At 37.6% G+C, this 13,084-nt stretch overlaps 1 protein-coding gene across 4 annotated transcripts in view; it reads right to left on the minus strand.

Moving 5' to 3' along the window:
- Positions 1–1,608: 1,608 nt before the first annotated feature.
- The window catches only part of PTEN (phosphatase and tensin homolog), a 101,941-nt gene continuing 90,465 nt past the window's right edge, over positions 1,609–13,084 (minus strand). For all 4 annotated transcript variants that reach the window (XM_062214638.1, XM_062214636.1, XM_062214639.1 and 1 more), the window contains one exon: positions 1,609–8,166. In XM_062214638.1, the coding sequence (XP_062070622.1) occupies positions 7,981–8,166 (186 nt within the window). In that variant the 3' untranslated portion in view covers positions 1,609–7,980. The remainder of the gene's footprint in view (positions 8,167–13,084) is intronic.

Consider the following 13,084-nt stretch of genomic DNA (forward strand, 5'->3'; position numbering starts at 1 on the left):
GTTAATACTCTACAGGGGAAGGCATGAATTCTTGAGATTTTATGTGCTTACTCAAATGGAAGAAACTGATGAGCTAGCAAAAATAATGTCCTGTCAAATAACTGCAAATCCTACTGTATTGAATTAATTTAATTACATATTTTTCCTCCTGATCACAAAGTTACACTTCTTGGAGTTCCAGGGTTCTCTTTTTGTGAAATAAATTTTAAAAAGCCCTTTGCTATTTAGTTAGGGATCTTTCCCAGAGCTTTTCTTTTACAGGTTAATAATTAAAATATATAACACTAGACCATAAATCTCACGCCTTCTCTTAGTTTCTCAAATAACACAATTTATAACTTGTTTCCCATCAACAAATCATAAATGACATTTCCTTTACAAAAATGTTTAAGGTTATGACATAACTACTTCTTCTGAAAAGTGATATTTTCAAAATATATACATACATCCACACTTGAAAATTTAAAAATGAACTCAATCCAGAGAATGAAGAGGAACAGATGATATATATTTTGCCAAACCAGTTAAAAAAAATGTTTTAGAACACAGTGACTATTTTGGGGTCATATTATTCTTAAAAATCTCCCCTCTAGAAATGCCAGTTAATCTCAGGAATCAATATAGAGAGCTGTATAAAGTGAGGACTAAATTCTTCAGAAAGTTCTGAGTGCACTGTGCTATGTGAAGAGGTGAATGACAACTCCAATACCGCTGTTTCATCTGTTCAAATCTCACCTTCCAAGTGTGGTCTTGTTTGGATTAACCCCTTCCATACTGCCTCTCCACCCTGTAGTCATCTCCCTAACTGTTCCACATCGTCCACTCTCCTTACAGCACTTATCATCCTATAGATAGTATCTGTATGGTTTATTGTCAGTTTTCTTTCGCTAAATTGTGACCTCCAGGAGGGAAGAGATCTGCTATTTATCCCCCAACATCCCAACCATCTAGAACAGTGCATGACACATACAAGGTGCTCCATGACTACTGAATGACTTGCAATTTAGTTTCTTGCACCAGGTTGTTTAAAAACGTCTCCTTTCATTTTGCTTCACACCCTTTTCATTGCTCAAGAAATCGTTCCTGATCTTTCCAAAGCATGTATTAGACAGGATATAGTAAGTTATGCTGTGATAATTGTCCCAAAATATTTGTGTAAATTAAGTTTCTTACTCATGCTAATGTATACCAAGTTCAGTGTGGGGTGAGGGAGAACTTGGGACAGTTCTGCTCCATATACTAACTCAACGACAGCTGCACCATCAAGAAAGGCATTGCAGCAGTGAAACTGAGTGGTACTGGGGATCTTTTTTGCATGGCCCTTACTTCAGTGTCAAGTCACTTTCAACTCCAAGGGGTTGGAAATTTAGGGAAGTATATGGAACATTGGGTGAGCACTACGTTATCAAATGCATCTCATTTCACAGCATGTTATCTCTGTTTCTAATTATTTTGGTAAAGTCTGTTTCTTCTACTGGAGTGTAAACTCTTGAAAAGAATGGGGAGTGTCTGTTTTGATCACTAATGCATTCCAAACACCTGTTTTATATATATAGCAAACACCTGATAAATATTTGTTGGGTGAATAAAAAGTTTAAAACAAAATAGTCAAAATAGTAAACTTTTTAATTTTTTAAAGGAAAAATACTCTCCATAGGAAGGCATTTCGATTTTTATGTCCATCAGTAGCCAAATGGAACTTGATATAAACATTTCTAATACGCCAACTTTGGTTTAATGCACAACTTAAAAATAACTCATTAATGCACACATCAAGATGCTACTAACAAGTTCATTACTATCCGAATTCACTACTGTGTTTCAAAGATCATCCAGGGTTAACATTTTTATTACAATGAACTGTGAAATTCCAGTGAAAAATGCTTGCCTGAATCAGACTATTTAATCTCTAAAGTTGGTGTCTAGCACTCTTGAAAACCTAATTCATTCATACATACCACATGTACACACACAAACACACATGCACACACTTACCAACTGCCCATCCGGGCATGAGGGCAATTTAATGGAACAACAAAATAGAAACTGAAAGGGCATTTGTAAACATGGGATATCATTTGGACAACCATATAGAGTAGGCAGAAAACCCTAAAGGTGCACAAAAATAGCCAATAAATGATAGGCTACAGAAAATCACATCTAAAACATTTTAAGAATTTTACTGAAGTAAACAGACTTGGAAAACTGGAACACTAGACTTGCTCCACTCTACACAAACAAAATCACTAACCATTATAAGGACAGATGGGAACCCACATACAACAAAGATATAAATTATTTTAATTTTAAAAACAAAAAATATAAATCCTCGTTAAACACTTCATTTAAAAATATGCAGCTTTTATTTTAAAATGTGGTAATGCTCAAAGATGGTAGTTAACTTCACTGATATATGTAAAAATGTTTCAAAATATCAATGCATTGGTTTAGAAGTCATAGACTGCCCTCAGCTAAATGTTTTTTCAACAAATTTCTCAAGTAATTGTCAAGAAAAAGAGTTGCAAGTTCTAAGCCCATTATAATACTAAAGCTCCAGAGTTAAAAGGTGAACCATTCATGAAATAGGGTTTGGCTTTTTTTTTTTTTTTTTTTTTTTTTGCCTTTTGCTGTTGGCTGTTGTTAAACTAATTTGCTGTAAAATGAGCAACTGTTTGCAAACTATATAAATGGAAAAAGCTCTTCTTTCTTTTCCAATCTATGAGGGAAACAGAAAGGTGATAAAGTTCATTACCAATATAGTGGTTCACACTTTCTATTTTAAAATGGTTTTTGAAGAAAAATATCCACAATGCTAAGCTTGTCATGCTAAATAAAGTAATTGTTTGACATATTATCACCTTTAAGCCAATAACTAAACATTCATTATTAACCCACTGAATTGGAAAGGACTCTCAATAAGTGCAGAGCACCTGTATCTGTAGCATTAGGAAATAATCAGATCACTGTCCATTTTCCAAGGCAATGGAACATTCTAGAGAGACATGATGGAAATACTAAGCTAAAGCCTTTGAGAATACACACATAATTTCATTTTTAAAGAATATATACATAAAGAAAAAAATGATTGTATGGTCACTAAAGTACTAACGATGGATATGTCTCCAGGTGGCGGGGGTATGTGGGGTTATTTTGTGTTGAGAGAGTAGTCTCAAAATAGCTAACCTAAGAACCAGAGTCTATCACCACTGAAACTACTTTGTTCTTTCCTGTCTTCACATTACGCTTGGCAAAGCTATGAACTAACATGAATTTGTCAGAGTGGCAAACTACATTCTGACAGAAGAGCTCTTTGAAAGATGGGGAAAAAATATAGTGTCGTCATTAAGAGAACGATTTGCTCTAAAATAAAAGACCAATGAACAACTTACACATTAGGCCTCCCATAGCCATGGAATTCTGTTAGGCTAGCAGTCTCTAATCTCATTTTTAAGTGTTTTTCCCCATTACTTTGTTGGCTAGTTTTTAGGTATTTCCTTATATCAGTTTTTTTTCCCCCACTAACATTTTCCTCTGCACTAGCAAGAGCACTAATTGAAAGTTACATAAACATGGCATTTATGATTATGTTTTATATATGTGGCTAATTATCTGGCAAAAATGAAAGAACCAGAAGTGCTTCATGAAAATAGCAAATTAACCAGATGTAAGGGTCTTGATTTTTTTTTTTTTTTGAAGCCTTTGGAAGCCTGCATGTTCAATACTGGTGATTTTAAAATTCTCAATGGAAATGGTGATGGCATTCACTGAACCAAGACACCTCATATTACAGTGAAGTGAGGACATGATAAAACAAAACTGCCAGTAATTTCCCATTTTTCAAACATCACCCAAATATCTTCTTATAAATCAACATACCTGAAATCTTCAGTATAGTTTTCAACTATACTTATACCTAAGAAACCTAAAAACTAAAAAGTGTGTACACACCCTATACATCTCTATATTATTACACATTACTCACTTTTACTTTTAACAAGTCACATGGAGAAAATGTAAACTTTTGAAATAACATTGAATTTCAGTTATATTAATGGTCTGCCTTATTTTCAAAATATTTGCATAAGCTACACTTTCACTTATTACCCTATTAGGCTTTGCTGAACTGCTATGTCTTACAGTCTTTAAGCTTTCAAGAGTATTAGAATAATAAATTCAAGTACACAAAGTCTTTAGACTATTCTGCAATATCAATTTTTAAATGGCACAAGTCACAATGAATAGATGAAACATACTGCATGTTGATGGCAAAGTATAGAATTATGAAAAAAGGGGAAGCCACAAAATTAATATTTGAGGTATCAAATCCATTCTGGGGATTAATCTTCAAACAACTAGCTTAAATACAACAAAAATATGCAAAATTTTCTAAGAACCTCGAACTTTTTCAAGGTTAAAATGCTATTTAATGTGCTTGGAACAATTTAAGTGGTAACTATGACCCTAAAAGTGCATGTCTTCAACATGAGTAGACAAATACTCTACTCCCAAGCTGACAAAGGGCATGCTTTTCTAATAGTAGGTTTTGAAGGACAGCAGAAAAATGAACATATAGAAAATTTCTTAATCACATTTGGCTGCCCGTGATTTAAAAATCTCAATAGATTTAAACAATTTATAAATACTCTCATTTAATAAAACACCCACACAATGACAAGAATGAGACTTTAATCAGTTTTAAGTGGAGTTTATAACACTAAGAGATAAAGGGTTGTTAACAAACACAATAACAAATGGACATCTGATTGGTATGAGGCATTATCCTGTACACATCATTATTGGTTTTTTTCTTTTTTTTTTTTCTTTTTTTTTTTTTTGTGTATCCTCAGTGCATAGCATTTACACACAGAGCCACTGCTGCACAGCACAAGAGTATCTGAAGAGGCTGAATCAGAGTAAGGCTGTTTAACAGACTGAAATTTTTTAGTATATATATTCTATATGAAGACAGATTGAACTTTTGAACTGGCAGGTAGAAGGCAACTCTGCCAAACACTACAGTTAAAGCCCCCACTTTAGTGCACAGTTCCACCCCTTCCATCTGCATGCATGACACATTAACAGTATTTAAAGGTAAACGAGGCACTTTGTGGCAACCACAGCCATCGTTATGAACATATTGCACAAATTTTCTAGAACTAAACATGTAACTTGTACCCTACTTTTATTTTTTTAAAGCTGAAAACATTTGATGCTGCCGGTAAACTCCACTTAGGTTTATAACCTGTGCCACAGCAATGAGTGGTGATGCTATTTATTCAACTACCCTTTTATAATTATGGCAAAAATGTCCAAGAGGAGCTACAAAGGACTTTAGATGGTACACGGCCTAACTGTAGGCTTTCTTAAAAGTGATGCCTTCAAGTAACTTCGGACATTTTTAAGCTGCTGCACATCCAAAAAGTCTAAGAAAACATTCCAGAAACTTGGGAGAGATTACCTACAGAATGCATTTCAGACTAATTATGAATACTGTCATAAATAAAGTTTTAATTAGGATTTGAAAACCTTTCAGTCGTAGCAATTCTTGTCAAATTCTATGGGGATGGTAACTGAAATAAAGTAAGGAGAGTATGTATAATATATATTTATATAATATATATATATATATAATGCCATTTTTCCATTTCCAATGACTACACCATAAAATGTAAGCAAGGCTTCTCAAAAACACTGAAACATTCAAAATCAAAACCCTCATTCAGACCTTCACATTCCAAAGGAAAAATAATAACAGTGCAAAAGCCCATTATAATGTCATTATTTATGACCTGGCCCTCCATGTTACATACTGGAACAATACAAGTTATATTTTAATATGCTGTGCCCAAAACTGTAACAAATAACAGTATTAATATCTTCAAAACATGAATAGCTGATTTTCATTTTAGTCAACAATTTTCAGCTCTTATGAAAGACAAGGTGATATACAAATTTCAATGGTGAGATCTTAGGAATGGTTGTCTCTAACTTTACCAATGTAACTTATGAGCAGTCAATACTCTATGTATCAATGTTTAAATATAAACATGTAAATTCTAAGAGCTTTGTTAAAAATTTAAAAATTTTATTGGTTGAGTGGAACTGATGAGGTATGGAAAATACGTCAATATGATTTACTAAGAATATTTTAGATGAAGTTCTGCCTAATCTATTCACCATCAAACTCTATGAATGCTGCTCTAGTAGGTCCTATGCAATCTGTATTTGTAAATTAACTAGGTCAGACCACAGCTAGTGAACAATTTCAGCACCAATAAGTTATTCAAAATGGGATTTTATACCATTAAGAAATACAATGGCTGGATATTCAAATGTCAAGGTCAAGGTATAATTTGAAAGACACCAAATTCCTGGGGAAAAATATCCTTTTTCATAGTTTCTTCTCATTACCGTCACAATAGTAGTTGTACTCTGCTTGAAATCATATGCAGTCTGGCAATATCAAATGAATGATGATATTTAAGAAATTGAAGCCCTAGTCCCAACTCTAGCACTATGAAATGATTCAACACTGCACACCGAAAAAATCTATTCTTTCAATAGCAAATCAATAAAGCAAATGTTGGACAATTTCTACTGAACAATTATATGCCTTATTATTTGTGCAGTGTTGAAATTTACTGCAACTCTAATTTCCTTTTTAACACAATGTCTTTTTTTAATATAAACATTATATGTATTCAGTATTCAAGTAAAATTCCCTAACAGTTAATGACATTTAAAAAATGTGCAAAACTGCAAAACTCATTGTAATAGAATGTGTAAGGTCAAAAGGGTGGGACGGCTGACAGCTACTGGATTGAATAAGTGCATCATAAATCTTTAAAGAAAAAAACCGCTTACTGTAGAATCTCAAATTGAAATTTCCTGTGTAGCATTACAAAATATTTTATATTTAATGAGAAAAAAAGAAGCTTGCAGGCAGCACTTGAAGCATCCACAGCAGGTATATGATTGAAAACTAACAAAGTAAGTATAAATTGTTGACTGATGTAGGTACTAATAGCATCTGACTTTTAGTACTGGCCTTGATTACACAGGAGATGGAGCAGTCATTACAATTGAGAAAACATATTTAATAAATCATTGTCAATTTCTATAATGTTTCAAGCCCGTTCTTTGTTGATAGCCTCCACATTTATATGGTTAAGTCATTGTTGCTGTGTTTCTTATCTATAACCACATTATTTTTATATCCCTTCATTGTGGATTAAGATGTTGCAGAAGGTTCATTCCTGTACCCCAAAACAGATTCACTCCCTCTAGCTGCCTTTTCTAGCACCAATATGCTTTTTAAAAAAATGCACAAACAACAAGCAGTGACAGTGGCCAAATCCTCAAATGTCCAGATTAGTACTATAGCATGCTAAAGAAAGGTGCGTGTAAATAGCTGGAGATGGTATATGGTCCAGAGTCCAGCATGAGATAAGATTCCTTTCTAAGCATTCTCTCCATTCCCCTTACCTGAATACATGCATTAGAATTTAACAAAACCCTTAAGAAACTTCTCTTAGCCAACTGCAAACTTATCTGTTGCCACAAGTGCAAAGGGGTAGGATGTGAACCTGTGTGTCACAAAGCTCTTTTAGCCACTTCAAATTGGTGACAGAACATAAAAGGAAAAATTTCCACGTGTACACATCAGTCTGTCTCCACTTTTTATAAAACTGGAATAAAACGGGAAAGTGCCATCTTTATTTATCCTAATTGAATTTTAAATGTCCTTTTGACACAAAAATGTATATACATGACACAGCTACACAACCTTTTTTTAACTGGACAACAAGTGTCAAAACCCTGTGGATGTATAGGGTAAAACAAGATTGGTCAGGAAAAGAGAATTGTTCCTATAACTGGTAATCTGACACAATGTCCTATTGCCATTAAAAAAAAAAAGGTCCATTTTCAGTTTATTCAAGTTTGTTTTCATGGAGCATTATCCCTCTTGATAAAAAAAATTCAGACTTTTGTAATTTGTGTATGCTGATCTTCATCAAAAGGTTCATTCTCTGGATCAGAGTCAGTGGTGTCAGAATATCTATAATGATCAGGTTCATTGTCACTAACATCTGGCGTTACAGAAGTTGAACTGCTAGCCTCTGGATTTGATGGCTCCTCTACTGTTTTTGTGAAATACAGCTTCACCTAGAGAAAGAAGAGAAAACTTTAAAATGAAAACCCACAAATATGATTAATCTTAAATTATTTAGATAAAATATTTTTAACAGATTAATTTTTAAGTACTGTAACAAATATGATCTTTAAAAGGCAAGTGCCTTTTAAGTGGCCCTCTTCCTACTAAGATTTTCTACATTTTCTTTCTATGTATTGAAAAGATAAACTGGGTAATAATACTTGTATACTAATCTTTAAGAAACATAAGCTGCATGTATTAGTAATTCTACAAAAGAAATGTAGATCAACAGTTCACAGAGTAAATTTTCAATCATAAAATTCAATTCAAAAATAGCTGAGTTCCACAGGAATGTATTTTTCTGTTTTAAAAATATTATTTGACAGATGTACAGAAACAAGGACAGAGACAAGCAGACAGAGCCCCCATCCATTGGTTTACTCCCCCAAATACCCATGATGAAGAAGACTGGGCCAGGCCAAAGCTGGAAGCCACAAACTCAATCCAAGACTCCCACAGAAGTGGCAGGGACCCAAATACTTGAACTGTTACTGCTGCCTCCCAGGGTGCACATTAACAAAAAGATGGAATTGGAAGCAGAGGTGGGACTTGAACACAGGCACTCTTAGACGCAGGCATCCTAACTGGCAGCTTAATCACAAGGCCACCTGGCCCAAGAATGGTTTCTCTTAATACCTGTCTGAAACTCAGAGTATTTTTCCATACTAACAATACTAAACAAACATAAAAAATACTAATCAATAGTGAAACTCAGGATCCATTAGCTCTAAAAACTTCACCTAAGGAAAGGAGAGGGAAGTTAACATCATACACTGTCTAAACAGTGGGCCAAGGGCTTTCACATGTATGGCCAAACTAATCAATCTAAACAACTCCACATATTAGTTTTTTCAATTTTAAAGGAAAAGAAGCCAAGACCTGGGACGGTTAGGGAACTTGCAAAAGGTCACATATCTGGTAAGTATGGATGTGTGATATTTAAATGAATCTGACTCCAGATCCCTTGCTCATTCTAACTATAGACCCTCTCCTATTGTTCAAGAGTCATGGCCGGCGCTGTGGCTTAACAGGCTAATCCTCCGCCTGAGGCACTGGCACACGGGGTTCTAGTCCTGGTTGGGGTGCCGGATTCTATCCCGGTTGCCCCTCTTCCAGGCCAGCTCTCTGCTATGGCCCGGGAAGGCAGTGGAGGATGGCCCAAGTCCTTGGGCCCTGCACCCGCATGGGAGACCAGGAGAAGCACCTGGCTCCTGGCTTCGGATCAGCGAGATGCGCCGGCCGCAGCGGCCATTGGAGGGTGAACCAACGGCAAAAGGAAGACCTTTCTCTCTTTCTCTCTCTCACTATCCACTCTGCCTGTCAAAAAAAAAAAAAAAAAAAAAAAAAAAGTCATTATCAATTCTTCTTTTCTTATACCAACATCCACTTTGTCAGTAAATCCTGTAATTTTACTTTCAAAATATCACACATACCAATCTGACAGCGTATTACCTTCACTATCACTATTCTATGTCCAAACAATTACTAACTCTCCCAAAACTAAGCTGCTCTAACAGACTCTGAGCTATCTCCAAAGTCTTGCCCCTTTTTCTCAAATACTTTCCTTGTCTGTCCATATTTTATGGGAGTAGAGCCAATGTTTAAAGATAAAATTTAGATTACACCAGTTCTGTGCTGAAAAATATTTCAATATTTTCACACATGGACTGGTTTTCTTTTCTACTCTCCTTTAGTCACTGACTTTTCATTTCTCAAATAAATTAAGCTACTCCTATCTCGAGGTTTTTGCATCTTCTCCTCTCTCTTTTCCCTGATACTGGTATATCTCATTCATCTGAATTAGGGCTTCCACGTAAATGTCAACAGTTTGGTGAGATCTTCTCTAATCAGGCTAGCCAAAACAAACGAAACCAATAAAACTACTCTCTCTCTCATCTCTTATTTTTCACAGCATTTACCATGTTATATGTATCAATACACTGGTTTACTAAAAATAGTTTTTGTAATCAGAAATATAAAACTTCTTGAGGTATTAAAACAGAAAACTACAAAACCAGAGCAAAAAAGACATTTTAAAAGTTAATGGGGGCTGGTGCTGTGGCACAGTGAGTAAAGCTGCCGCCTATAGCACCAGCTCGAGTCCTGGCTTCTCCACTTCTGATCCAGCTCTCTGCTATGCCCTGGAAAAGCAGTGGAAGACGGCCCAAATCTTTGGGCCCCTACACCCACATGAGAGACCTAGAAGAAGCTTCTGGCTCCTGGCTTCAGATCAACAAAGCTCCGGCCATTAAGGCCAATAGGGGAGTGAACCAGCAGATCGAAGACCCCCTCCCCACTCTAGTTCTCCTTCTCTGTTTAACTCTTTCAAATAAATTAATAAATCTTTTTTTAAAAAAAACATAGTTAATGGTTGGGGGTGGGGGACCAGCACTGTGGTGTAGTAAGTTAAGCCTGTGGCACCGGCATCCCATATAGGCACTGTTTCCTGTCACTGCTGTTCCACTTCCAATCCAGATCTCTGCTTATAGCCTGGAAAAGCAGTGGGAGATAATCCAAGTGCTTGGGGCCCTGTGCCCAAGTGGGAGACCTGGAAGTCTCCTGGCTTTGGATCAGCTCAGCTTCGGCCACTGCGGCCATTTGGGGAGTGAATCAGCAGACAGAAGACTCTCTCTCTCTCTCATTGTCTAATTCTATCTGTCAAAATAAATTTTAAAAAGTTAATGATTGGGAGGGAAGTATGGTTATCATCTTAGAACTATACCTATGAAACACATGAAATCTGTTTCCCATATATTAATAAAAATTAAAAACAATACAAAAAGTTAATGGTTGAGAAAAATGCAAATTTTGGGAAAGGTGATGAAAATATATCGATCCCTTTTTTAAAAAAAATTTATTTATTAACCAGTTAATTTATTTTAAAAGATTTATTTGAGGCCAGCGCCGCGGCTCAATAGGCTAATCCTCCGCCTGAGGCGCTGGCACACAGGGTTCTAGTCCCGGTTGGGGTGCCGGATTCTGTCCCGGTCGCTCCTCTTCCAGTCCAGCTCTCTGCTGTGGCCCGGGAGCGCAGTGGAGGATGGCCCAAGTGCTTGGGCCCTGCACCCGCGTGGGAAACCAGGAGGAAGCACCTGGCTCCTGCCTTCGGATCAGTGCAGTGTGCCGGCTGCAGCACGCCGGCCGCAGCGGCCATTGGGGGGTGAACCAATGGAAAAAGGAAGACCTTTCTCTCTGTCTCTCTCTCACTGTCCACTCTGCCTGTACAAAAAAAAAAAAGTTTATTTGAAAGGCAGAGTTACAAAGAGGCAGAGGCAGACAGGGAAGAAGTCTTCCATCTGCTGGTTCACTCCCCAAATGGCTGCAATGGCCAAAGCTGCACTGATCAGAAGCCAGGAGCCAGAAGCTTCTTCCAGGTCTCCCACGCAGGCACAGGGCCCCAAGGACTAGGGCCACCTTCTGCTGCTCTTCCAGGCCATAGCAAAGAGCTGGATCAGAAGTAGAGCAGTTGGGACACGAACTGGCACCAACATGGGATGCCGACACTGCAGGCAGAGGATTCACCCACTGTGCCACAGCGCTGGCCCCAACTGATGGATTCTAAAACAAACTTCTAAACATTTAAATTTAAGATACAAAGATTTTTAATATTTTATCTACTTGAACTTAAAACATGTAACCCTACACATCTTTAAGTATTACTAGCAATATTTTTATGTTTATATGCTATGGTTAGGTTTATGACATTTATAAAAATGGAATTAAAAAAATAAGGATACTCAAAAAGGAAACAAAAAATATGCTAAAAGGAAGGGGACAGGGAACAGAATTGTAATGGGTTAAAACCTCCTGCAACATCAGCATCCTATGTGGGTGCCAGATGACTGCTCCACTTCTGATCCAGGTCCCTGCTAATGGCCTGGGAAAAGCATCAGATGATGACCACCCATGAGGGAGACCTGGGAGAAGCTCTTGGCTCCTGGCTTCATAGTCACTGGAAGAGTGAACCAGTGGATGAAAGATTCTATGTCTCTCCCTTTCTGTAACTCTGATTTTCAAATAAAAAAATAATAAATAAATTTTTGAGAAAAAAAAGATGAAAATCAAATAGAATAAAAAATAGCAAAAGGAAAGAAAAAAATGATGAACTATTATTTGAGAATGTTTACAAGTCAGATATTTTAATCTGAAGAATTCACGCCTATTGGCTGGCGCCGCGGCTCAACAGGCTAATCCTCCGCCTTGCTGTGCCGGCACACTGGGTTCTAGTCCCGGTCAGGGCGCCGGATTCTGTCCCAGTTGCCCCTCTTCCAGACAAGCTTTCTGCTGTGGCCCGGGAGTGCAGTGGAGGATGGCTAAAGTGCTTGGGCCCTGCACCCCATGGGAGACCAGGAGAAGCACCTGGCTCCTGGCTTTGGATCAGTGCGATGCGCCAGCCGTAGCGCGCCGGCCGCGGCGGCCACTGGAGGGTGAACCAACGGCAAAAGGAAGACCTTTCTCTCTCTCTCTCTCTCACTGTCCACTCTGCCTGTCCAAAAAAAAAAAAAAAAGAGTTCACGCCTATAAATAGAAGTACACACACTCAAAGACACACATACATCACAGACAAAAATGAAACAAACCAATTAATTCTAACACATAATATGAGGAACCAGAGAGGAATTTGAGAAAGAAGTAGCAGGGGAGGACAATGAGAGAAGGCCTGCCGGCGCCGTGGCTCAACAGGCTAATCCTCCGCCTTGCGGCGCCGGCACACCGGGTTCTAGTCCCGGTCGGGGCACCGATCCTGTCCCGCTTGCCCCTCTTCCAGGCCAGCTCTCTGCTGTGGCCAGGGAGTGCAGTGGAGGATGGCCCAAGTGTTTGGGCCCTGCACCCCATGGGAGACCAGGATAAGCACCTGGCTCCTGCCAT

Source organism: Lepus europaeus, chromosome 17 (assembly GCF_033115175.1).
Source record: "Lepus europaeus isolate LE1 chromosome 17, mLepTim1.pri, whole genome shotgun sequence".
NCBI lineage: Eukaryota > Metazoa > Chordata > Mammalia > Lagomorpha > Leporidae > Lepus > Lepus europaeus.